General features: G+C 43.5%; 2 protein-coding genes across 5 annotated transcripts in view; one reads left to right on the top strand and one right to left on the bottom strand.

Moving 5' to 3' along the window:
* LOC132407322 (uncharacterized) overlaps nt 1–26790 on the top strand; it is a 31928-nt gene that overhangs the window by 2993 nt on the left and 2145 nt on the right. The window contains exons 1-2 of one of the 4 annotated variants that reach the window (XM_059993662.1): nt 14093–16533; nt 16810–16977. In XM_059993662.1, coding sequence (XP_059849645.1) covers nt 14614–16023 — 1410 coding nt within the window. In that variant the 5' untranslated portion in view covers nt 14093–14613 and the 3' untranslated portion in view covers nt 16024–16533; nt 16810–16977. Of the gene's footprint in view, nt 1–14092; nt 16978–26790 lie in introns of those variants that run through there. The other 3 variants (XM_059993663.1, XM_059993664.1, XM_059993661.1) reach the window with 3 other exon arrangements.
* LOC132407323 (general transcription factor II-I repeat domain-containing protein 2-like) overlaps nt 23984–26790 on the bottom strand; it is a 29441-nt gene continuing 26634 nt past the window's right edge. Inside the window, exon 2 of the mRNA XM_059993665.1 lies at nt 23984–25244. The gene's annotated coding sequence lies outside the window, so the exon portion shown is untranslated. The remainder of the gene's footprint in view (nt 25245–26790) is intronic.

Here is a 26790-nt window from a genome sequence, read left to right as displayed (position 1 = left end):
TTACTCTTCCTCAACCATCAGGCTCTTGAACCAAAGGGGATACCTTCCTTCAACTTCACTTGTCCCATCATCGAATTGTTCCCACAACCAATGTTTTTTCATCAAATATGTTGGCAAAGCACTAAATCCTTGTTTACTTATTTATTATTGTTATTATTTATTCTTTTTGTACTTGCACAATTTGTTGTCTTCTGTGCTCTAGTTGAATGTACTAGATGGGTGGTCTTTCATTGATTCTGTTATAGTCATTTTTCTATAGGTTTGTTGTGTATACACAAGAAAATGAATCTCAGTGTTGTATAGTATAAAGTATCTGTACTTTGACAACAAATTTTACTTCGAACTTTGTTTACACACAAGACAGGGTAGAACATGGTGCCAATCAGGGTGATTTAGGACTTGGATTAAATAAGAACAGAAATTTGTGGAAATGCTCACGGTCAGTACCTCTAGTTGAACTCTTGTCTTTTTGTGTGTTTCCCGAGCTGTCAGTCTGTGGTTTTGTGTTGCCATGTGCTCCTGTCCCCGCTCCTGCTCTACTCCGTCCCCTGTATTACTGAGTACTCTGTTTCTCACCTGTTTCTCATTATTACCTGTGTTGCTGCTACCTGTGTCTCATTGCGCTCCACCTATCATCTGCCTCTCTGTTTATTGCTCAGTGTATTTCAGTCCTGTGTTTTCACCTGTTTGTTGCCAGATTGTGCTATTGAGTTTTCCAGCATTCGTATCTGTACGCTGTCTGAATATTGACTCTGCCTGTTTCCTGATTCTGGTTTTTTGATTTCCCTGGATGTTTTGATCTCTGCCTGAACTTTGACGCTGACTTTGTTTGCACCTCGGGATTTGTTACTCAATTAATATCACTGTGTGCACAGTACTGGGTCTGTGATTGGATCCCTGCTCCAGCGTCATGATAACTCACCATGTCAGGTAGCAGCTGTGGAGAGAAAAGCAGAATTAACATTTCAGGTTGATATCCTCTCATTGGACCTGAAGAGCCATCGTCAAACTGAAATATTAAGTTTTTCTCCTCACTGATAATACCTGACCTACTGCGTGTTTTCAGATTTCTTGTATGCTTAGTACAGACTTCCCTATTATACTTTCCATCCAATTCTATTACACATCAGAGTGAACTGTCAGGAGCTGCACATATTGGTGCCCAATGCAGTTCTGCTCTCTTTGTGTGCTGTGACCAAAGGTGAAGATTCTGAGAATTAGAGCTGGATATGGAAGAGTGATGCAGTTATAAAATTCAAACACGATGAAATCTGCAGATGCTGGAAATTCAAACAACACACACAAAATGCTGGTGGAACACAGCAGGCCAGGCAGCATCTATAGGGAGAAGTGCTGCCTGGCCTGCTGTGTTCCACCAGCATTTTGTGTGTGCAGTTATAAAATTTTGAGAAGGGACACCTTCTATCCAGATAGAAGATCAAATATATTGCAGATAACAATAATTCTTCTGGTGTTGAATGCAATATTAAATCATCAATCATTGTTTTGAACAGTATTAAAGTGTGGCACCATCTTCCTCAGTAAATTACATGGAAATCCCAAGTTGATGATAGACTGGTTTCTTCTAAAATTAGACTAGTGGTGCAATGGACGGAATGTCTTCACTGATTTACTGTCCTTTAAATCATACATTTAATTACAGAATCATTTATTTCAAATGTTCAGGTTTAGCCTTACATGACTCATGGTCTGTCAAACCACTTTTTACTTTTTAAGAATTGCTCCTCTATTAGCCCACTAAGATTCACACTTAATTTTAAGGGCTTTTGAGACACATCTGTCCAAGACCAGAACACAGCACTCCCACTGCATGCATAATAGGCAAGGCTCTGCTAATATTTATACAGGATAAAGGGATTATTCTTCAGTGTGAAATGGAGGTCTATGCGTGAGGGAAGTTCTAGATCTGGGCATAGGTTAAAATGTTAGCACAACATTGTGGGCTGAAGGGTCTGTACTATGAAATCTATCTTCACCTGTGGATCCAGGCACTTTCCCTTGCTTCCCCTCTGCATTTCACTGATCCTAATCCTACATGTTTTCCTCTGAACCCTCCTCTCCTGCTGTCTAAGTTGCACGCTTTCTCCTTCGTCCTCTCAACAGTTGTTAACGTACTTCACAGCATCTCCTCTTCTTTGGCATTCAAACACTGAAATTTGTTGCTTGCACTTACCTCCTCTGCTGTCTTGGGCTTCAGGATTTGTATGCGAGTGGTTTGTGCCAGCCCATTGCTGTTTTGCGACACACTCACAGCTTAGACACAGCCCAGTTGATCCATATCAGCGTTTGGTAACCAGAGACATTCTTATACAACTCTATTTCTGCCGTACCTTTTCATCCAGCTTTCCTTCACTTACTTACCCATGACATTTGTCCAACTACTGCTAGTAATAGTGAGCTTCACGTCTTAACCACTTTCTGGGAAAAATATTTGATCTTTTTTGGGTTTGTTTTATATTTATGGATGATCAAGTGGGTACATATTTGAGATATTAAAACTTAGAATCATACACTTAATGACAGCTTCTATTCCACTGTTGTAAGACTCTTGAGTTGGCCTCTTGCTGTTAAAGGTGAACACTTGACCGCACAATCTACCTTATCATGGCTGTTCTACCTCATTGCCTATCTGCGCTGTAAATGTAACACTGTGTTCTGCATTCTGGAATCACTTTTCCTTTGCCCTACCTCAAAATACCTTTGGAATGACCTTTATGGATGGTTTGCATGACAAGATTTTCACTGCATCTAGGTACAAACGACTATAATAAACCAATACCGATAATCTGCCCTATTGAGTTGCAGGGCAGTTTAATAACCTCACAGCTTGAATTTTCCTTGGTCTTGCTGGTGTTCTGTTTTGTGGGTACTCTCCCTCCACTTGCTTTCAAAGCGAACAGAAAAGAGTTGGCTTATCATTGCTCTGCTGAGCAGCATGGTCAATAAAATGCAAACATGAGGAAATCTGTAGATGCTGGAAATTCAAGCAACACACACTCGATTTGATAGGAAGAAGTACATTCGCTGTTTCAGGCCAAGACCCTTCGTCAGGACTAATTGAAAGAAGAGATAGTAAGAGATTTGGGAGGGGGAGATCCGAAGTGGTAGGAAAAGACAGGAGGGGGAGGGATGAAGCTAAGAGCTGGAAAGTTGATTGGCAAAAGAGACACACAGCTGGAGAAGGGAGAGGATCATGGGATGGGAGGGAAGGGATGGGGGGGACGAATGGACAGGGGAATCATGTAGGGAGCAATCCCTTCAAAAAGCAGAAAGGGGGGGAAGGGAGAGATGTGCTTGGTGGTGGGATCCCGTTGGAGGTGGTGGAAGTTTCGGAGAATTATATGTTGGACCCGGAGGCTGGTGGGGTGGTAGGTGAGGACAAGGGGAATCGGATCTCCCAGTGGCCACGCATTTTAATTCCACGTTCCATTCCCATTCCCATTCTGATATGTCAATCCATGGCCTCCCTCTACTGTCAAGAAGAAGCCACACTCAGGTTGGAGGAACAACATCTTATATTCCGTCTGGGTAGGCTCCAACCTGATGGCATGAACATTGACTTCTCTAACTTCTGTTAATGCCCCTCCTCCCCTTCTTACCCCATCCCTTATTTATTTATTAATCCCCCCCCCCCTTTTCTCTTTCTGTCCCTCTCACAATCACTCCTTGCCTGCTCTCCAACTTCTGGTGCTCCCCTCCACTTTTCTTTCTCCCTAGGCCTCCCATCCCATGATCCTCTCCCTTCTCCAGCTCTGTATCCCTTTTGCCCATCAACTTTCCAACTCTTAGCATCATCCCTCCTCCTCCTGTCTTCTCCTATCATTTCGATCACCCCTTCCCCTTCCCACTTTCAAATCTCTTACTATCTCTTTGTCCTGATGAAGGGTCTTGGCCCGAAACGTCGACTGTACTTCTTCCTGCAGATGCTGCCTGGCCTGCTGCATTCCACCAGCATTTTGGGTGGTCAGAGAAATATTTAGCTGCAAGACCTCGTGAACCTTAACCATGATCTTTTCTCAGAAGTGTTAGGAAATTCCATAGGAATATAGTCCGCAGCTGGAACAAATTGATATGGACTTCTGATCAGTGCAAACATATCCCACTTTTGTACAGAATGTTTTGTACAGAATGCACAGACTCAGTGATTCAGGAACAGCTTCTCCTCCTCTGCCATTGATTTCTGAATGGACATTGAACCCATAAACACCACCTCACTATCTTGTTATTTCTATTTTTGCATTACTTATTTAATTTAACTATTTGATATATAGATGCTTACTGCAATTCATAGATTTTTCCTATTAGTATTGTTGTATTGTACTGCTGCCAGAAAGGTAACAAATTTCATGAAGTAAGCTGGTGATATAAAGCCTGCTGCTGGTTCTGATTCTGATCTTCTCAACTCCCCAGTTAGGAATGGCCAAGTACAGCTCAGAATTGCTGCTGCCTGTTGCAGACTGGATGCTCCCATTAACTGCAAACGCTGGGGCATCTCTGTTCAGTGACATTACTGGGAGAACAAAATGATCAGCAGGACGCTGAGAATCTCAATCCCTGGGTTTGTCCTCAACACCGCAGGGAGGAACCGGAGCCACTACCGCTGACTCACAAGTGAGAATGCCATCATCATGGCAACCATATCTTCCCCAAGAACCACAGATGAAGCTTGTTGTTGATGCAGAAAAGAGTACTGTTATCCCAGGGGGTTGGCAACTACAGCGGTTCAAGGAAAATATCCTCCACTTTTAACCATACACTGCATGTGATACTTGCTGTTGTTATTTTTGCAGTGACTTCCATTTTTGGGGGTGCAAGATACTGCAGATGTTGGAATCTGGGGCGATAAAAAAACAAACTGCTGGGAAACTTGGCTGGTTGGACAGAATCTGTGGAAGGAAATGAACAGTCAACAGTTCAGGCTGAGACCTTCATCTGCACTGAAAGAGATTTGCACCGTTGCTAGGCCACTTCCCCCTCTGTATGAAGGGGGGTGGGGACTTCAGGGCATCAATGTTCTATCATTCATTCTAAGGGGTTTGTGTTGTGTTTCGTGGATGTCTGTGAAAAGTGTAAGTTTCAGGTTGTATACTGTATGCACAATCTGATATTAAATAAACCTTTGAACTTTTCGAAGCTCTACCATACTGATATTAGCCTGGTTAATATGTCTCTCACCATCTACTCCCCTAACAGACTGGATACCCATTCTGCTACTCTAATCTTGTTAACCCTCAGTGGTGTCTCTTTCCCTTCTAATCTTTGAATATTAGAGCGGACTCACAATAAAAGAACAACGGCAAAGAGCAAGCAAGCAGCACACAGAATATCAAACCAGGTGTGTTCAGCTCAGTTCAGGTCAGTGCAGTTCTGCTACCCCACTGCAAGCTACAGGGCCATTCTTTGCCAAAGTGCCCCCATCTGCATCAATTGCCATGGTCAATCTGCAAACGGCAAAAAGAAAAGGGCAACCAGAACCCAATCACCCAGGTCCTGGTACTGCCTGTCTGCAGTGCGGATGCTCTCCCTATGACTGTGTGGGCTTCTTCCAGATGCTCAGATTCTTCACTTGTCTTGATAGCATGCTGAGTGGCAGGTAAACTGCTCCTGGTGTGTAGAATCTGGGGAGGATTGATGGGAATGCGAAGAGGCTGAAAAATGGGATGAATGTAGGGATTTTGTAAATGGGTGCTTCATGGTTGATGCAGACTTGTTGGGACAAAGACTCTGCTTTCGAGCTGTGTGACTATCTTCTTGAAGCTTTACTGACTATGAGAAATGATGCTTCACCCTTGTCTTTTCTCCCGTCAAAAGACTGACTGAGTATTCTATGGATGGGGCGTCAGCAACTGAGACCTACTCACTGCTGAGGTCTCTCCCCTACATCTCAAGGATTTGCTAACCCAGGACGAATGGAAGGGCACATGGAGAGTGTGATGGGCAAGACATGGTGGTGTGGCAAAGTAAGGACAAGTCAGGCCAGTATATTAAAAAAAAACAGAAGTAGAATTTATTTAAATGCTAAGTAGGAATAGATTCAATAAATCAGAGGGCAATTGCAACAATGAATCATCACAACTGAATTACTCTATGCTCTCATATCACACCAAATTTGTTATGTGATAACTTATTTCATTAATTCTCAAATGTCTTTAGACCGAAGCTCTGAAGGCTTGCATGGGATAATACCATGTTGCACATAGGATTTAATGTGACTACTTTTTGATGGAGGCGTTACCCACAGGCATACTCATTGTGCACCAACACAGGCATTCTTTACCTTACAACTGTCCCAGGATCATGGAACAGTATTGCCCATAACGTCGCCACTCAGCCCATCATGCCAGTATTGTATTTTCAAATTGTAGTACAGTCTGACTCCTCCTCCCTTTCCATTTGAGTGTCTCTGACTTTATTATTTCAAGTATTTATCCCATTTTCTTCTGACAGCTGCCACTGAATCCACATCCTTTTCCAGGAAAAGCATTCCAAGTGGTAACAAAAACACAAAGAAGATGCTGCTACTCATCCCTAAATTCATGCCTCTAGCCATCAACCCCAGGAAACATCCTCTATCAAGTCATAATTTCATTATTATATTCAATAACTAGGAAAGAAGAGCTTATTTGAGACAATAACCAGAGTAGTTCCCTATGTTTGATATGAAAAGTATTTGAACAAAGCAACAGGGACTTTCATACTTGTAGGGTAGCCTTCAACCTGATGGCACAAATTGATTTCTCAAACTTCCACTAATACCGCTGCCCCCCCCACCCCCAGCCCTTCTCCATTTTCCCTTTCTCACCTTATCTCCTTGCCTACGTATCACCTCCCTCTGGTGCTCCATCCCCTCCCTTTTTCTCTCTTCCAAGGGCTTCTGTCTCTTTCACCAATCAACTTCCCAGCTCTTTCCTTCATCCCTCCCTCTCCAGGTTTCACCTATCACCTGGTGGTTCCCTCTCAACTCCCTTCACCTTTTAAATCTACTCCTCAGCCTATTTTCTCCAGTTTTGCTGAAGGGTCTCGGCCTGAATCACCGGCTGTACTTTTTTCCATAGATGCTGCCTGGCCTGCTGAGTTTCTCCAGCATTTTGTGTGTGTTGCTTGGACTTCCAGCAACTGCAGATTTTCTCTTGTTTGTGACCATACTTGTTTTTCTGTTCTCCTGGGTTAAGGTCTCTGTTGGAGAGTCCCAGCCTGTGAAGTAATCGACAGATGTGACAGGAACAGTGAAAATATTCTGTGTGAAGAAGAACTCAGGTTAACACAATATGACAATCTATTAAAGGCAAATCAGAGCTCCCGATTTCACCGGCTTCCCCTTAGGTTTTAGTCATCATTTCAAATGCTATATTTTCATATTACTCTTTTTCCCACTTCTGTGAAAATTAGATTAAACATTTAGTTCAGGCTTTTCTTAACTAATGCTCCATGGTAAATTAATTATTACGTTTTTTGGCAAGAATGCCCAATATTTTGTATCATGGGCAGGATAAGCATGTCATTATTCTTCTGACACATTTCCAGTTGGCACCTTGAGGGGAAGTGGAGGAAGGGATGGATACAGATGGCCAACTTATCCTGTGCTCATTTCGCAAATTCATTTTTATAGCTGTTCATTTTTTGGGATGGAAGCACCTCCTGCAAGCCCGCCATTTACTGCCCATCAACAACCGTCTGTATTGAGCTGCCTGTTTGGACCTCAGCAGACCTGGTGAAGGTGCTCCCACATGGTGGGGATCCATGGTGGGGATCCTACAACTTTGAATACTTAAGGGGAACATTACCTGATCAATTCGCCAGAGAAACACATGCGGAGGAATATTTGATAAGGAAGAAGGAGGGAAACAGTTCCCTTTAGCAGATGGTTCAAAGAGCGGGGCTGAGATTTAAAATTCTTTGCAGATGTGAGAAAAGGAGAGACGATGTGGAATTAACTGCTTACTGGTGGTAATAAAATGAAGCAGGGCATCAGAAGGGAACAGAATACTTGCTTGGCTATGAGTCATACGGTCATACATATGGTACAGAGAACAGGCCCTTCTGCCCATTGAGTATGCACTGACTCTTAACCATCCATTCACACTAACCCTACAATAATCCCATTTTTTTATTCTCCCAACATTCTCATCATCTTTCCCCAGATTCTACTGCTCACCTACAGACTAGGAGCAATTTATAGTGGGCAATTAACCTACTGTCCAGTACACCGTAAGACGTGGGGGAGAGCGAGAGAGCTAGAGACCCAGAGGAAACTCACAGGAAGAATGGACACACCCTGCACTGCTGCTGTAAAATGTCAAATTTCACATCATCTGCATACATATAGCTGGGCTGCCTACAGTTTGCAGAGTACTGTAGTAACTTTATATATTGCACTGTACAGCTGCTTCATAGAAGAAATAAATTTCATAACATACGTGAGTGATGATAAACTTGATTCTGATATGGGTCACTATTGTGGACTGAGAGTGGGAAGGGAGCAGGGAGAGGGGAATCATGGTTGGGAAAAGGGGAAAAGAGATTTGAAGGAGAGGGAAGTACCAGGGAGATCCAGGCCTGGGTGGATCTGCATGCACACCACTCCCCCTGACCCTGGCCCTCCTTCTCTGCCACCTGCCCCACAACCCTTCTGCAGTGCTTCACCCTCACCATTCCCAACATCCTTTGCTCCTGCCAGGTTTACAAACTCGCTCTGTGCTCCATGTTGACAAATATGGTACCGTGCAAAAGTCTTAACCACCCTAGCTATATATATATGTGCCTAAGACTTTTGCACAATACTGTATGAGTAGGTAGGTCAATTGGCCACTGTATGTTGCCCCCAGTGTGTAGGTGTGTGGTAGAATCTGGGGGGAGTGCCCTGGATAATATATATGCCTATGACTTTTGCACAGTACTGTAAGTCAGAGTTAATATATCTGACTCTGATCCCAATGCCGCATAGAGGTCAGGACCGAGCTCAGGACACTGGCACTATGAGGGAATGGCTCTACTAGCTGTGCCACCATTGCCATCCTCGGACAGAACAACTCTGGGGGGAAGAGCAGAGGAATGGGATGAATGGCATTCTTCTATCAGGAACCAACTTCAACTCGATGGGCTGAATGTTTTCCGTTTCTTTCTGATTAAGGTGCAAGTCCAAAATTTTAGACAATAGACAATAGACAGTAGGAGCAGGAGTAGGCCCTTCGGCCCTTCTAGCCAGCACTGCTATTCACTGTGATCATGGCTGATCACACACAATCAATACCCCGTTCCTGCCCTCTCCCCTTATCCCTTGACCCTGCTATCTATAAGAGCTCTATCTAACTCTCTCTTGAATGCATCCAGAGACTTGGCCTCCACTGCCTTCTGGGGCAGAGCATTCCACGTATCCACCACTCTCTGTGTGAAAAAGTTTTTCCGCATCTCTGTTCTAAATGGCTACCCCTTACTCTTAAACTGTGGCCTCTAGTTCTGGACTCACCCATCAGTGGGAACATGTTTCCTGCCTCCAGTGTGTCCAATCCCTTAATAATCTTATATGTTTCAATCAGATCCCCTCTCATCCTTCTAAATTCCAATTTATATTTTGGTCGGAGCGATGGGGTTGAGGGGGCATCTTAGAGGGTAAGAGAGATTTGAAGAAGCAGAGCTGTTTAGGAAGAATGGGGTCTAGGGAATTGTAAATATAAATAGCCACACAAATTTACCCAAATATACAGGGCCATTTCACTTTGTCAGATTAACAGTTTGTCATCCATAATGTCTCAATCATTGAATATTCTTCTAAACTTTCACCACAAGGGTAGTCATTATCTAAAATCACTTACCTCTACCTACTCATCTCATCTTCAAAGTTCAAAGTCAGTTCATTTCCAAAGTATATATGTCACCACACACTACCCAGAGATTTATTTTAGAACATAAAACATAGAACATAGCACACAGAATAGTACAGCACAGTACAGGCCCTTCGGCCCACAATGTTGTGCTGATCCATAAACCCTGCCTCCCATATAACCCTCCACCTTAAATTCCTCCGTTTACCTGTCTAATAGTCTCTTAAACTTCACTAGTGTAACGGCCTCCATCAGTGACTCAGGCAGTGCATTCCACACACCAGCCACTGTGATTGAAAAACCTTCATCTAATATCCCCCTTGAACTTCCCACCCCTTACCTTAAAGCCATGTCCTCTTGTACTGAGCAGTGGTGCCCTGGGGAAGAGGTGCTGGCTGTCTACTCTATCTATTCCTCTTAATATCTTGTACACCTCTATCATGTCTCCTCTCATCCTCCTTCTCTCCAAAGAGTAAAGCCCTGGCTCCCTTAATCTCTGATTATAATGCATACTCTCAGAACCAGGCAGCATCCTGGTAAATATCGTCTGTACCCTTTCCAATGCTTCCACATCCTTCCTATACTGAGGCGACCAGAACTGGACACAGTACTCCACATGTGGCCTAACCAGAATTTTATAGAGCAGCATCATTACATCATGACTCTTAAATGCTATCCCTCGACTTATGAAAGCTAACACCCCATAAGCTTTCTTAACTACCCTAACTACCTGTGAGGCAACTTTCAGGGATCTGTGGATATGTACCTCCAGATCCCTCTGCTCCTCCACACTACCAAGTATCCTGCCATTTACTTTGTACTCTGCCTTGGAGTTTGTCCTTCCAAAATGTACCAACTCACACTTCTCCGGGTTGAACTCCATCTGCCACTGCTCAGCCCACTTCTGCATCCTATCAATGTCTCTCTGCAATCTTCAGCAATCCTCAATACTATCCAAAACACTACCAACCTCTGTGTCGTCTGCAAACTTGCCAACCCACCCTTCTACCCCCACATCCAGGTCGTTAATAAAAATCACGAAAAGTAGAGGTCCCAGAACCGATCCTTGTGGGACACCACTAGTGACAACCCTCCAATCTTAATGTACTCCCTCCACCATGACCCTCTGTTTTCTGCGGGCAAGCAAATTCTGAATCCACCTGGCCAAACTTCCCTGGATCCCATGCCTTCTGACTTTCTGAATAAGCCTACTGTGTGGAACCTTGTCAAATGCCTTACTAAAATCCATGTAGCTCACATCCACTGCACTACCCTCATCTATATGCCTGGTCACCTCCTCAAAGAACTCTATCAGGCTTGGTAGACACTATCTGCCCTTAACAAAGCCATGCTGACTGTCCCTGATCAGACCATGATTCTCTAAATGCCCATAGATACTATCTCTAAGAATCTTTCCCAACAGCTTTCCCACCACAGATGTAAGGCTTACTGGTCTATAATTACCTGGACTATCCCTACTACCTTTTTTGAAGAAGGGAACTACATCCAGATCCCTCCAACCCTCCAGTACCATTCCTGTGGACAACGAAGACAAAGATCTTAGCCAGAGGCTCAGCAAACTCTATGGAGCAGCCTGGGGAATATTCCGTCAGAACCCAGAGACTCATAAGTCCTAATGTATTTTGAAAATTTCAACACCTCCTCTCCCTTAATATCAACATGCTCCAGAATTTCAACCTCACTCATATTGTTCTCACCATCATAGAGTTCCCTCTCTTTGGTGAATACCCAAGAGAAGTATTCATTGAGGACCTCGCTCACTTCCACAGCCTCCAGTCACATCTTCCCAGTTTATCTCTAATCGGTCCTATCTTCACTCCTGTCATCCTTTTGTTCTTCACATAATTGAAGAATGCCTTGGGGTTTTCCTTTACCCTACTCACCAAGGCCTTCTCATGCCCCCTTCTTGCTCTTCTCAGCCCCTTCTTAAGCTCCTTTCTTGCTACCCTATATTCCTCAATAGACCCATCTGATCCTTGCTTCCTAAACCTCATGTATGCTGTCTTCTTCCACCTGACTAATTTTTCCACTTCACTTGTCACCCATGGTTCCTTCACCCTACCATTCTTCATCTTCCTTGCTGGGACAAATTTATCCCTAACACCCTGCAAGACATCCCTACACATCGACCACATGTCCATAGTGTACTTCCCTGCAAAAACATTATCCCAATTGACAACCGCAAGTTCTAGCCTTATAGCTTCATAATTTGCCTTCCCCAATTAAAAATTTTCCTGTCCTCTCTGATTCTATCCTTTTCCATGATAATGCTAAAGGCCAGGGAGTGGTGATCACTGTCCCCCAGATGCTCACCCACTGACAGATCTGTGACCTGACCTGGTTCGTTACCTAATACTAGATCTAGTACGGCATTCCCCCTAGTCGGCCTGTCAACATACTGTGACAGGAATCCATCCTGGACACACTTAACAAACTCTGCCCCATCTAAACCCTTGGAACTAATCAAGTGCCAATCAATATTAGGGAAGTTAAAGTCGCCCATGATAACAACCCTGTTATTTTTGCACCTTTCCAAAATCTGCCTCTCAATCTGCTCCTCGGTATCTCTGCTGCTACCAGGGGGCCTATAGAATACTCCCTATGGAATACCTGCTCCCTGTTCCTGACTTCTACCCATACTGACTCAAAAGAGGGTCCTGCTACATTACCCACCCTTTCTGTAACTATAATAGTATCCCTGACCAGTAATGCCCTTCCCCCCATCCCTTTTAAAACACTGAATCCAGGAATATTGAGAATCCATTTTTGCCCTGGTGCCAGCCAAGTCTCTGTAATGGCAACTACATCATAATTCCATGTATATATCCAAGCTCTCAGTTCATCACCTTTGTTCCTGATGCTTCTTGCATTGAAGTACACACACTTTAGACCATAAGACCATAAGATAAAGGAGTAGAATTAGGCCATTTGGCCCATCGAGTCTGCTCCACCATTTCATCATGGCTGATCCATTTCCCCTCTCAGCCCCAATCCCCTGTGTTCTCTCCTCTCCCCCACCCCCCGTATCTCTTCATGTCCTGACCACTCACGAATCTATCAACCTCTGCTTTAAACATACATAAAGACAGCTGTCTGTGGCAACAAATTCCACACATTCACCACCCTCTGGCTAAAGAAATTCCTCCTCATCTCCATTCTAAAATGAAGGAGATTTAGCCCTTTAGCCCAGATTAGCCCTTAGCTCACTTTAGCACTTCTACCTTACTACTTTTACACCTTTTATTGTTTCTCTTTCCTCAAATTCTCTTCAGATTCTCTGGCTATATAGAGACAAAGAAACACAGTAAATCAACGAAAAACTATACACAACAAAGACGGGCAAACAACCAGTGTGCAAAGGAGAACATTGTGCAAAATTTGAAAAGAAAAAGAAATAATTACAAAATAAATAACATTGAGAACATGAGCTGGAGAGTCTTTGAAAGTGAGTCCATAGGTTGACACTGAATTAGTACAGTGTTGAAGTTATCCTGTTGAAGGTATTCCCCTCTGATGCAGGAGCCTGATGTTTGAAGGGTAATAACCATTGCTGAACCTGGTGCTGTCGGAGCTAGGGATCCTTGCATCTTTCTCATGATGGCAGCATAGCCTGTATCGTGGGCGTCTTTGATTATGGATGCTGCTTTCCTATGATGGTGCTCCTTGTAGATGTGCTCAGTGGTGGGGTGGGTTTTCTTTGTGATGGACTGAGCAGTAGCCACTACTTTTGTAGGCCTTTCCATACAAGGGCATTGGTGTTTCCATACCTGACTAAGATGCAACCAGTCAAGATACTCTCCACTGTGCATCTATAGAAGTTTGTCAAAGTTTCAGCTGACATGCCAAATCTGTGTGCAAACTTGTAAAGAAGTAGAGGCACTGCCCTACATCTTCAATACAATCTACCATGTTCAAAATGCATTCTGAACTGGACTGTGTTAATTTTACTCAGCAATCAGATCTATTTATACTGCTGCATGCCTGTCAAAACATTGGAAGTGTTATGTGGAAGATTGACGAACTTCTTCAGTGTTAGACATCTGTGCTGTCTTTACGACAGTTATTTAGTTTATAATATTTTCGCTTAGTAATTCATTCAATAGTGTTTTCTAGTTAGAATTAGAAGTGTTTAAAGTATATTCATTGCATGTAAAATATATCGGCATGCGATGACGTCACATCCGGTTTCGCCGCGTCTTGTGGGAAAACACCGGTTTGAAATTAGCGCGAGGATGGGGGCTTTCCACGAGGCTCACCTGAGCAGAAGCTGTTTGCAGGCATGAGAAATCACAGTGAGAGCAACGCTGTAAGTTAATAGATAATCGATATATTGAACTAAGATGTTAATGCCGATCCTGTTAGAAGTAACGACGGTAGATAATGTTTATGCTTTCGTTAGTTAAAGAGTCGCGGATAGTTTGCATGGAAGTGTATTTAAAGTAGTCAATGGAGCAGGTAAACTCTCCCTGTATACTGCACCTTAGTGTAATGTAGTTATAGTCACCTTTGCAAGTATTTACACTTGAAATGTGATATTAAGGAAGGAACAAATACTGTATCAATCTTGTATTGTTTTATCAACAGTTTTCACCATATGTTAATGTGAAGAGTGAATAGTAAATGGTTAATCTTACTGCGATCTGGTTTGCATTGGCTGTGGTTTATCCGGACGTTAAATTCGGCGTTCGTTACACCCGAAGGAGAACGTTACAGTGAAAAAGCGGCATTATCAGGTGTTTCAAGTGCTGCAATGTCAGCTCAATCCAGCATCAAGTCAACGCCGCCCAGCGACAAGGGCAGTAAACCGACATCAAGTAAGCCCACCCAGGCGTTATCAGGTGTTCCAAGTGCTGCAATGTCAGCTCGATCCGGGATCAAGTCGATGGCGCCCAGCGACAAGGGCAGTAGAACGACATCAAGTAAGTCCACACAGGCAAGAGCCAAGGCAGAAGCCGCCAAGGTGCGACTGCATTATGCCAAACAAGAAGCAGTTTTGAAAATGAAACTGGCCACCAAAGAAGCCGAAAGGGCCGCCAGACAAAGAGAAGAGGCCGCCAGAGAAGCCGAAACCCAGTTGGAAATGACAAAAATATCGACAGAGTTGCAAGTGCTGCAGCTAGAAAGAGAAGAAGAAGCTGCCATGGCGGAAGCAAAGTACATAGAAGAAGCTGAAGGGTCGCGTGATCTGACCGCAGTAAGATCTACTTTAGAAAGGACCAGACTGGAACGCACAAGCGACTATGTACAATCTCAAATAGACAGGCAGGCTCGTCTCCCCTCTCCATACGTATTCGATAACTTCCCCAGCTACGAGGAACCTCAGAGAGTCACGATTGCATCACATCCATACGAGGAAGGAAATTTACCCTCACGGCTCCGTGATGAAGTCAAGAATGAAAGAACCGACAACGCTCCTTCACCCCCACAACAGGACGGCGGGGAGGGAGAGGTTCACTCCAGGACAACAATTGTCAGCCCGAACTGTACAGAAGTTTGCAGTCAAACTCAGTCAAGCCGTTCTTGTTCCAAGATCTGCCTCACTGAGGTGTACCCTGAAGAAGCACAACAAGACATTACCAAGCGTAAAGTAACCGACGAGACGCTAGGTCAGTCAGTTTTCGTTCAAACCGAGCACGGAAACAAACTTGCACAATCAGCTCAAGATACCATTTCTTTAAAAACCAAAGACACCAAGGTCTTCAGAGATGAAGCAAATAATGGGGTTGCCCCATTGCCTATCAGAGAACCATGCCAGCGCTCACCAGATAACAAAGAGCAGGCAGTCAAACAGTTCACGTCCTTACGGAAAACCCAGAAAAGGAAACCTGAGATGCAGCAACGTACCCGATTGGCCCACGAGGTACTGTGCACCCTAATGGCAGAGGTCACAGCCATTATAAACGCACAATCATTCCTACCTGTGTCTTCTGACCCAGAAAACCCCTTTATACTTTCGCCATCAATGCTCCTTACGCAGAAGGCAGGAGCACCTCCTCCACCAGGAGACTTCTCAGACAAGGATTTGTACACAAAGCAATGGAGACAAGTCCAGGCTCTGGCAAATCAGTTCTGGCCTCGCTGGAGACAAAAATATCTACCTCGTTGCAACAGAGACGAAAGTGGACAGAACCCCGCAGGAATCTTCAAGTTGGAGACTTAGTCCTGCTCAGGGACAAGCAAGCCACCCGCAACAGCTGGCCAACGGCCAGAATCACTGCTACATTCCCTAGCGAGGATGGACATGTCAGGAAGATCGAATTGAAGACTACCGACCAAGGCGATGTGAAACTTTACCAAAGGCCAGTTACAGAAGTTATTCTACTTCTACCCAATGACTGATTAAGAGACTAAGTTTTGTACTCTGCTCATTGTGACCTTACGAAGGTCAAGCGGGGAGTGTGCTGGTGTGCTGTCTTTACGACAGTTATTTAGTTTATAATATTTTCGCTTAGTAATTCATTCAATAGTGTTTTCTAGTTAGAATTAGAAGTGTTTAAAGTATATTCATTGCATGTAAAATATATCGGCATGCGATGACGTCACATCCGGTTTCGCCGCATCTTGTGGGAAAACACCGGTTTGAAATTAGCGCGAGGGTGGGGGCTTTCCACGAGGCTCACCTGAGCAGAAGTAGTTTGCAGGCATGAGAAATCACAGTGAGAGCAACGCTGTGTTAATAGATAATCGATATATTGAACTAAGATGTTAATGCCGATCCTGTTAGAAGTAACGACGGTAGATAATGTTTATGCTTTCGTTAGTTAAAGAATCGCGGATAGTTTGCATGGAAGTGTATTTAAAGTAGTCAATGGAGCAGGTAAACTCTCCCTGTATACTGCACCTTAGTGTAATGTAGTTATAGTCACCTTTGCAAGTATTTACACTTGAAATGTGATATTAAGGAAGGAACAAATACTGTATCAATCTTGTATTGTTTTATCAACAGTTTTCACCATATGTTAATGTGAAGAGTGAACAGTAAATGGTTAATCTTACTGCGATCTGGTTTGCATTGGCTGTGGTTTATCCGGACGTTAAATTCAGCGTTCGTTACACCCGAAGGAGAACGTTACAACATCACTTTTATCAGTTGCCTTGGAATAATCCATGAATGGTAAGTATCTGTCTTCATCATATTAATTTTCACAATCACCTTATAAACTCTGAAAAATCTCATCCATTTTCAGCAAGTTTAATTCACAAGTTCAGCATTATGTTGCCAGAATAAAGATAGAACTTTTTTTTATCCTGCCTTCTTTCAAAAGAAATCATATACTGTAGATTCAGATTCAGTTTATTGTCATTTAAAAACCACAAATGCAATGCAGTTAAAAAACGAGACAACGTTCCTCCATAATGTTATCGCAAAAAACGCATGACAAAACAGACTACACCAGAAAATTCACATAACGTTTGGCAATCCCCAATCCAGAGTCCGAAGAGGCTGCCGCGTATTAATATTGCGCTACCATCTTAGCGCATTTCCCGGAAAGGATCTCCAATCCCACCAGACAAACAAGACCAAAAACTAAACCAAAAACTAAAGACATGGCTGCAGGGAGATCAGACCTGGGAAATGAACGTACAAGGGTATACGTGCTATCGTAGGGACAGAAATGTGGGCAGAGGAGGTGGGGTGGCCCTGTTGGTGAGGAATGAGATTCAGTCCTTTGCAAGGGGGGACATGGGATCAGGAGAAGTAGAGTCTGTGTGGATAGAACTGGGGAACAGTAAGGGCAAAAAGACCCTAATGGGTGTTGTCTACAGGCCACCAATCAGTAGCATGGATATTGGGTGCAAGTTGTATAGGGAGTTAACATTGGCATGTGGCAAAGGTAATGTCGCAGTAGTTACGGGGGATTTCAACATGCAGGTGAACTGGGAGAATCAGGTTGGTGCTGGACCCCAGGATAGGGAGTTTGTAGAATGCCTATGGGATGCGTTCTTGGAACAGCTTGTACGAGAGCCGACCAGGGACAAGGCTATTCTGGATTTAGTCTTGTGTAATGAACAGGATTTGATAAGCGATCTTGAAGTAAAGGAGCCATTAGGAGGTAGTGATCACAATATGATAAGTTTTTATCTGCAATTTGAGAAGGATAAGGGCAGATCGGAGGTATTAGTGTTGCAGTTGAACAAAGGAGACTATGGAGCCATGAGGGAGGAGCTGGCCAAAGTTAACTGGACGGATATCCTAGCAGAAAAGACAGTGGAACAGCAATGGCAGGTATTCTTGGAAATAATGCACAAGGTGCAAAATCAGTTCATCCCCCCGGAGAAGGAAGGATTCAAAGGGGGGAAGGGGCCACAGTGGTTGACAAAGGAAGTCAGAGATTGCATAGCATTAAAAAAAAGGAAATATGACAGAGCTAAGGTGAGTGGGAGGACAAATGATTGGGAAATTTTTAAGGAACAAAAGAACTAAAAAAGCAATATGGGGAGAAAAAATGAGGTACGAACGCAAGCTAGCCTGGAATATAAAGGAAGATAGCAAAAGCTTTTTTAGGTATGTAAAGAGAAAGAAGATATTTAAGAACAATGTTGAGCCCTTGAAGAATGAATTGGGTGAAATTGTTATGGGAAACTGAGAAATGGCAGAAGAATTTAATAAGTACTTTAGATCTGTCTTCACTAGGGAAGACACAAGCAATCTCCCAGATGTATGGATGGGCCAAGGACATAGGGTAACAGAGGAAATGAAACAGATTGACATTAGGAAGGAAATGGTGTTGAGTAGACTGATGGAACTGAAGGCTGACAAATCCCCAGGTCCAGATGGTCTGCATCCTAGGGTACTAAAGGAGGTGGCCCTGGAAATTGCGGATGCATTGGTAATCATTTTCCAATGTTCCTTAGATTCAGGATCAGTTCCTGAGGATTGGAGAATGGCTAATGTTATCCCACTTTTTAAGAATGGAGGGAGGGAGAAAACAGAGAACTATTGTCCTGTCAGCCTAACATCAGTAGTGGGGAAGATGCTAGAGTCCATTATTAAAGATGAAATAGTGGCATATCTAGATAGCAGTGATAGGATTGGGCTGAGCCAGCAAGGATTTACCAAGGGTAAATCATGCTTGACTAATCTACTGGAGTTTTTCGAGGATGTAACCAGGAAGTTAGACAAGGGAGATCCAGTGGATGTGGTGTACTTCGATTTTCAGAAGGCATTTGATAAGGTCCCACATAGGAGATTGCTGGGTAAAATCAGAGCTCATGGCATTGCGGGGGAAAGATATTGACATGGATAGAAAACTGGTTGGCAGATAGAAAGCAAAGGGTAACAGTGAATGGGTGTTTCTTGGAATGGCAGGTGGTGACTAGTGGGGTGCCACAGGGCTCGGTATTGGGACTACAGCTGTTTACGATTTACATCAATGATTTAGATGAAGGCATTTAGAATAACATCAGCAAGTTTGCTGATGATACTAAGCTGGGTGGCAGTGTGACAGGTGATGAGGATGTTAGGAGAATTCAGGGTGACTTGGATAGGCTGGGTGAGTGGGCAGATACTTGGCAGATGACGTTTAATGTGAATAAGTGTGAGGTTATCCACTTTGGGAGTAAGAACAGGAAGGTATTATCTGAATGGTGTAGAGTTAGGTAAAGGAGAAATACAAAGAGATCTAGGAGTCCTTGTTCATCAGTCACTGAAGGTGAATGAGCAAGTGCAGCAGGCAGTGAAGAAGGATAATGGAATGTTGGCCTTTATTACAAATGGAATTGAGTACAAGAGCAAAGAAATCCTTTTGCATTTGTACAGGGCCCTGGTGAGACCACACCTGGAGTATTGTGTATAGTTTTGGTCTCCAGGGTTAAGGAAGGACATCCTGGCTATAGAGGAAGTGCAACGTAGATTCACGAGGTTAATTCCTGGGATGTCTGGGCTGTCTTACACAGAGAGGTTAGAGAGACTGGGCTTGTACACGCTGGAATTAAGGAGATTGAGAGGGGATCTGATTGCAACTTATAAGATTATTAAGAGATTGGACAAGATAGAGGCAGGAAATATGTTCCAGATGCTGGGAGAGTCCAGTACCAGAGGGCATGGTTTGAGAATAAGGGGTAGGTCATTTAGGACAGAGTTAAGGAAAAACTTCTCCCAGAGAGTTGTGGGGGTGTGGAATGCACTGGCTCGGAAGGCAGTGGAGGGCAATTCTCTGGATGCTTTCAAGAAGGAGCTAGATAGGTATCTTATGGATAGGGGAATCAAGGGATACAGGGACAAGGCAGGAACCGGGTATTGATAGTAGATGATCAGCCATGCTCTCAGAATGGCGGTGCAGGCTCGAAGGGCTGAATGGTCTACTTGTGCACCTATTGTCTATTGTCTACAAGACCTGCACAAAACCACATAGTTACAACAATGCAAACAATAGTATAATTGATAAAAAAACAGACCATGGGCACAGTAAAAATAGTTCAAAGATGTTAGAAGACTATAAGTTCGAAAGAAACCACCATACAGTTTCCAGAAAAACTATATAGAATAAATCAGGCTATCCTTTGGGATGAATAAATATTCTCATCATTCAAATGAATGTTACAGGCAGTAATTCAATAAGTAGAAATTTGATCAAAGATAGCAATGACTTCCAAGGAGATTCCGGAGGCTTAATGTGAATTTCCATAAAAAATGAGATTCCGTTGGCGATCATTCTGGGGTTGTGAGATTATGGATACCATAATGGTGCATTGGCCTTCATCAACCATGGGACTGAGTTTAAGAGCCGAGAGGTAATGTTGCAGCTATACAGGACCCTGGTCAGACCCCACTTGGAGTACTGTGCTCAGTTCTGGTCGCCTCACTACAGGAAGGATGTGGAAGCCATAGAAAGGGAGCAGAGGAGATTTACAAGGATGTTGCCTGGATTGGGGAGCATGCCTTATGAGAATAGGTTGAGTGAACTTGGCCTTTTCTCTTTGGAGTGACAGAGGATGAGAGATGACCTGATAGAGGTGTATAAGATGATGAGAGGCATTGATCGTGTGGATAGTCAGAGGCTTTTTCCAAGAACTGAAATGGCTAGCATGAGAGGGCACAGGTTTAAGGTGCTGGGCAGCAGAGGAGACATCAGCGGTAAATTTTTATTACTAGAGTGGTGAGTTTTTTACTCAGAGAGTGGTGAGTGCGTGGAATGGGCTGCCAGCAATGGTGGTGGAGGTGGATACGATAGGGTCTTTTAAGAGACTTTTGGATAGGTATATGGAGCTTAGAAAAATAGAGGGCTATAGGTAAGCCTAGTAATTTCTAAGGTAGGGACATGTTCGGCACAACTTTGTGGGCCGAAGGGCTTATATTGTGCTGTAGGTTTTCTATGTTCCTAGGCAGGTCCCTGTGGATTGGAAGACAGCGAATGTCACGCCACTGTTCAATAAAGGATGTAGGCAAAAGGCAGGTAACTATAGGCCATTTAGTTTAACATCTGTAGTGGGAAATGCTTGAAGCTATCATTAATGAAGAAATAGCAAGGTGTCTGGAAAGAAATAGATCCATCAGGCAGATGCAGTATGGATTCAGCAAAATCAGGTCCTGTTTGACAACTTAATGGAGTTCTTTGAAGATACAGTGAGTGCAGTGGATAGAGAGGAACAGTTGAACATTATTTACTTGGATTTCCAGAAGGCTTTTGACAAGGTGTCACATAAAAGACTAATCCATAAGATAAGGACGCATAGAGTTGGGGATGATGTATTAGCATGGATGAAGTTAACTAATAGAAAGCAGAGAGTTGGGATACATGGGTGTTACTCTGGTTGGCAATCAGTGGTGAGTGGTGTGCCACTGGGGCCAGTGCTGGGCCTGCAACTGTTCAAGATATACATTAACGATCTGGAATAGGGGACCAAGTGTAGTGTATCTAAGTTTGCAGGTGGCAGTAATCTGAGTGGAAAAACAAATAGTGCAGAGGACAAGGAGAGTCTACAGAGAGATATAGATAAGCGAATGGGCAAGGATATGGCAGTTGGAGAAGAACATTGGTAAATGTGAGGTTGTCCACTTTGTAAGGAAAAATGGAAGATCAGATTATTATTCAAGAGGTAAAAGATTGCAGCATGCTGCTGTGCAGAAGGACTTGGGAGTGTCTGTGCATGAATTGCAAAAGGTTGGTTTGTAGGTGCAGAGGGTATAAAGAAGGCAAATGAAATATTGGCCTTCATTGCTAGAGGGATTGAATTTAAGAGCAGGGAGGTTGTGCTGTAATTGTACAGGGTACTGGTGAGGCCACATCTGGAGTACTGTGTGCAGTTCTGTTCTCCTTACTTGAGGAAGGATATACTGGCTTTGGAGGTGGTGCAGAGGAGGTTCACCAGGTTGATTCCAGAGATGAGAGGGTTAGACTATGCGGAGAGATTGTGTTGCCTGGGACTGTACTCACTGGAATTCAGAAGGATGAGAGGAGATCTTATAGGAACATAAAATTATGAAAGGGATAGGTTTCCACTGGTAGGTGAGACTAGAATTAGGGGACATAGCCTCAAGATTCAGGGGAGTAGATTTAGGACTGAGATGAGGAGGCAATGCTTTTCCCAAACAGTGGTGAATCTGTGGAATTCTCTACCCAATGAAGCAGTGGAGGCTACCTCAGTAAATATATTTAAGACAAGGGTGGATAGATTTTTGCATAGTAGGGGAATTAGGGGTGATGGGGAAAAGGCAGGTAGGTGGAGATGAGTCCATGGTTAGATCAGCCATGATCTTATTGAATGGTAGGCTCAATGAGCCAGATGGCTTACTCCTGCTCCCATTTCTTCAGTTCTTATACTCCAAGTGTTTAAGGAGGTGATTATAACAATTGAAACTGTAATTTGTTTATTGTTATCTTTGTGTTGAAGAAGTATAAGCCCTTGTGCCGGGAGAATGAGATTCTCTTGGATACTCCTGGACTCTCTGGAGGTTTGCTGTGTATTTAAAGACTTTTATATTTCCCAATTACAGCTTCCTCTTGGCTCAGTTTTGGTCACAACACTGCCTTGCAGAGATTTTACACTATGGGTAATCCATCTAATCCAGTCTAACCTAATTTTATCACAGTTCAATACAATCCCCCATTATCTGATTAAATATCGTAACAAACCTGTTCTTTGTTCTTGGCAACTTTGTGCTGGAGGTGATGATCTATGCTTCTTCCATTTTAGGCACCAAGAAAACGTTTCATGGAGAGGTGCCAGATTACTAAGTGTTTGCATTTGTCCAGTTTCTGACAATGCAATCAATCACGTTCATTTTGTCAGTGCACTTGCCAATTAAAAGTACAGCTGACCTAAAAAAATAATCAGACACAGGATATCTAACAAAAGACATTGCCTGATCTGCTTAATGTCTCTAGCATGGTTTCATTTTGTTACATGACTAACCAGAATGTGTCTTACACAAGAGACTGTAGACATGTTCTTGAGCAACAACTTCTGCTGATCAATGGTTCTTGATGGGAAAAGAGAAATGAGACAACAGCAATGCAATTAATCTGCACTTGTACCAGCACGTTCAGGGTATGCTGTCATGCCTTCACATATTCACCACTGCTGAAAGTCTCACAGCTTATAGACACTGACAGCACATGGCCTCTACATACGTGTGTGTGTGTGTGTGTGTGTGTGTGTGTGTGTGTGTGTGTGTGTGTGTGTGTGTGTGTGTGTGTATGTGTGTGTGTCTGTGTACTCCACTGTACAGCTGCCCCCTCCCCCAAAGAAAACAAATTTAATGACATATCTGAGTGATGATAAACCTGATTCTGATATGGGTCTCTATTGTGGACTGAGAGTGGGAAGGAGCAGGGAGAGTGGTATCATGGTTGTGAAAAGGGGAAGGTGGAGGGGAGTGTGTCGAAAGCTCTGTAATGATCAATAAACCAGTTGTTCAGAATCAGATGGCCTTGACTGGTGTCTCTGGGTTAGGTGTGTCTGCATACACACCACACTCCAGCCCACCACCTGTTCCACACCCCTCCCACAGTGCTCCATGATCACCATTTCCAACACACACAAAATATTTATTCACTGACCACAATATCACAACAAAACCTCTATACAGTACTCAAAACTACATAAAACACACTATTTATAATTTCAAATGAAACTACCATTGTTACTATTTCCAATACACTCAAGACCCTGAGGGGTCTACTGTTCCCAGAAATCACCCATTGTAACCATGGATGTCACATGCTGCTTCTCAGGGACACCTGGGCACAGACATAATCCTGAAAGAGTTGCCTTGGGCAGAATGATTGGCTGCCTGCCGTTTGGACCCATGAACAGGCAGCTTGGCCAGGCTCAGAAGCAAAATGAACAGGACATGCACCTGTTGACATATTATGGCGCTTGCTGACATTTGTCCCTCTCATACAGAGGACAGGGAGCACAACTGGGAAAAGTATGGGGTGAGCTTCCCTTGTCCAGCCTCTGCCATCTCTTGCCCTAGCCACACACATTGTCCCTTCAAGAGATGCTGTGGTGAGCATGCAGAGATTTCTGTAGTGTCACAAGGTCAGTGATGCTAGGGATAGGGGATTTGAAGGAGCGTTTGCTGATCTTGCCTACTTGTATTGGTATTGGTTTATCATTGTCACAAGTTAGAATGAAAAATTTGTCTTGCATAGTTTATTCAGATCAAATCATTCAGCTTGAACAAGGTAAAATGCAGAATAAATTGTAGAAGCTACTGAAGGGTGCAGTGAAGGTAAATGATGAAGTGCAAGATTAGAACAATGTAGATTGTGAGGGGACAAGAGTCCATCTTTCATACAAGAGGTCAGTTCAAGTGTCTGATAATCTGATAACAGTGGGATAGAAGCTGTCCGTGTGTGTGGTGCCAGGCCTCTGCCTGATAGGAGAGGGGAAAAGGGAGAATTTCTGGGGTGGGTAGGGTCTTTATTTATGTTGTGTTCTTTAATGAGGCTGCCAGAACTGTAGACAGAGTCCACAGAGGGGAGGCTGTTTCCTGTGAAGTGAGCTCTGTCCAAAACTCTGCAGCTTCTTGTGGTCATGTACAGAGCAGTTGCCATAACAAGCTATTCTTCATCCAGACAGAAGGTGTTCTACAGTGCATCAATAAAAGTTGAAGAGATTCAAAGGGGACAAGATGAATTTCTTCAGCTTCCTGAGGAAGTAAAGGCATTAGTGAGCTTTCTGTGTGTGGTCATTGAATTTCTGGGAGCTCTGCATTATGCTCTTGGTGCTCAGTCCCAGCAAGGCTAACTCTCTCATTCTCCCATCACTTCTCAAACAAGAGAAAATCCGCAGACGCTGGAATCAAAGCAACAGGCACAAAATGCTGAAAGAACTCAGCAGGCCAGGCAGCATCAATGGAAAAGAGTGTAGCCGACGTTTCAGGCCAAGAACCGTTGGAAAAGCAGAAAATGTCAGCTGGTCAGGCAGCAACTGTGGAGAGAGAAAAAGAAAGTCATGTCTTTTGGTTCATTCCCTTTTCTCTCATCAGAAAGATTGAAAACCTGGAATATTAACTCTGTTTCTCTCTCCACATATGATGCTTGACATGCTAAATATTTTAGAATCAAAATCAGATTTAATATCAATGACCTAAGTCATGAAATTTGTTGTTTTGTGGCATCAGTACATTGCAATACATAAATTACATTAAGTATATATAGAAAAAATAGAAATCTGCAGCACATTACAGGCCCTTCGGCCCACAATGTTGTGCTGACCATGTAACCTACTCTAGAAACTGCCTAGAATTTCCTTACTGCATAGCATTCTATTTTTCTAAGCTACACGTACCTATCTAAGAGTCTCTTAAAGATCCTATTTGATGTGCCTCTACCATCTTCGCTGGCAGTGCATTCTACACACCCACCACTCTCTGTGTGAAAAAACTTATGTCTGGTAACCCCCCTTGTACCTACTTCCAAGCACCTTAAAACTATGTCCCCTCGTGTTAGCCATTTCAGCCCTGGGAAAAAGCCTCTGGCTATCCACATGATCAATGCCTCTCATCATCTTGTACACCTCTATCAGGTCACTTCTCATCCTCTGTCGCTCCAAAGAGAAAAGGCCAAGTTCACTCAACCTATTCTAATAAGGCATGCTCCCCAATCCAGGCAACATCCTTGTAAATCTCCTCTGCACTAAATTTATAAAAAATAAACAAATAGTGCAAGAAGAGAGGAGAAGTACTGAGGTAGTGTTCATGGGTCCATTGTCCATTCAGAAATCTGATGGTGGAGGGGAAGAAGCTGTTCCTGAAACATTGAGTGTGTGTCTCCAGGCTCCTGTACCTCCTCCTTTATGGTAGCAATGAGAAGAAGGTATGTTGTGGGTCACAGGGTTCTTAATGATAGATGCCACCTTTTTGAGGCATCGTCTTTCGAAAGTGGCCTGGATTCTGGGGAGGCCAGTACCCACGATGGAGCTTAGCAGAGTTTACAACTTCCTGCAGCTTTTACCGATCCTGTGCAGTGCATTGCCCTCTCCACTCTAGACAGTGATGCAACCGACCGGTTAGAATGTTCTCCATGGTACACCTGTAGAAATTTGCGAGTGTCTTTGGTGACATACCAATTCACCTCAATCTCTGAATGAAATATAGCCACTGTTGTGCCTTCTTTGTAATTGTATCAGTATGTTGGGCCCAGAATAGATCCTCAGAGATGTTGACATCCAGGAATTTGAAATTGCTCACCCTTTTCACTGCTTATCTCTTGAAGAGGGCTACGTGTGTTCCAGCGACTTCCCCTTACTGAAGTCCTCAATCGTTTCTTTGGTCTTCCTGACATGGAGTGCAAGGTTATTGTTGTGACACCAATTAACCACCTGATCTATCTCGCTCCTGCAGGGAGGGGAGCAAGACAGACGTATTCTCAGCATAATTTAAGATGGTGACAATAGTTGTGTCATTGGCAAATTTATAGATGGCATTTGAACTGTGCCTAGCCACACAGTTGTGGGTGTAGAGAGACCATAAGAT

This window comes from Hypanus sabinus, chromosome 18 (genome assembly GCF_030144855.1).
Source record: "Hypanus sabinus isolate sHypSab1 chromosome 18, sHypSab1.hap1, whole genome shotgun sequence".
Taxonomy (NCBI): Eukaryota; Metazoa; Chordata; class Chondrichthyes; order Myliobatiformes; family Dasyatidae; genus Hypanus; species Hypanus sabinus.
This window is presented reverse-complemented; position numbering and strand designations above follow the sequence as displayed.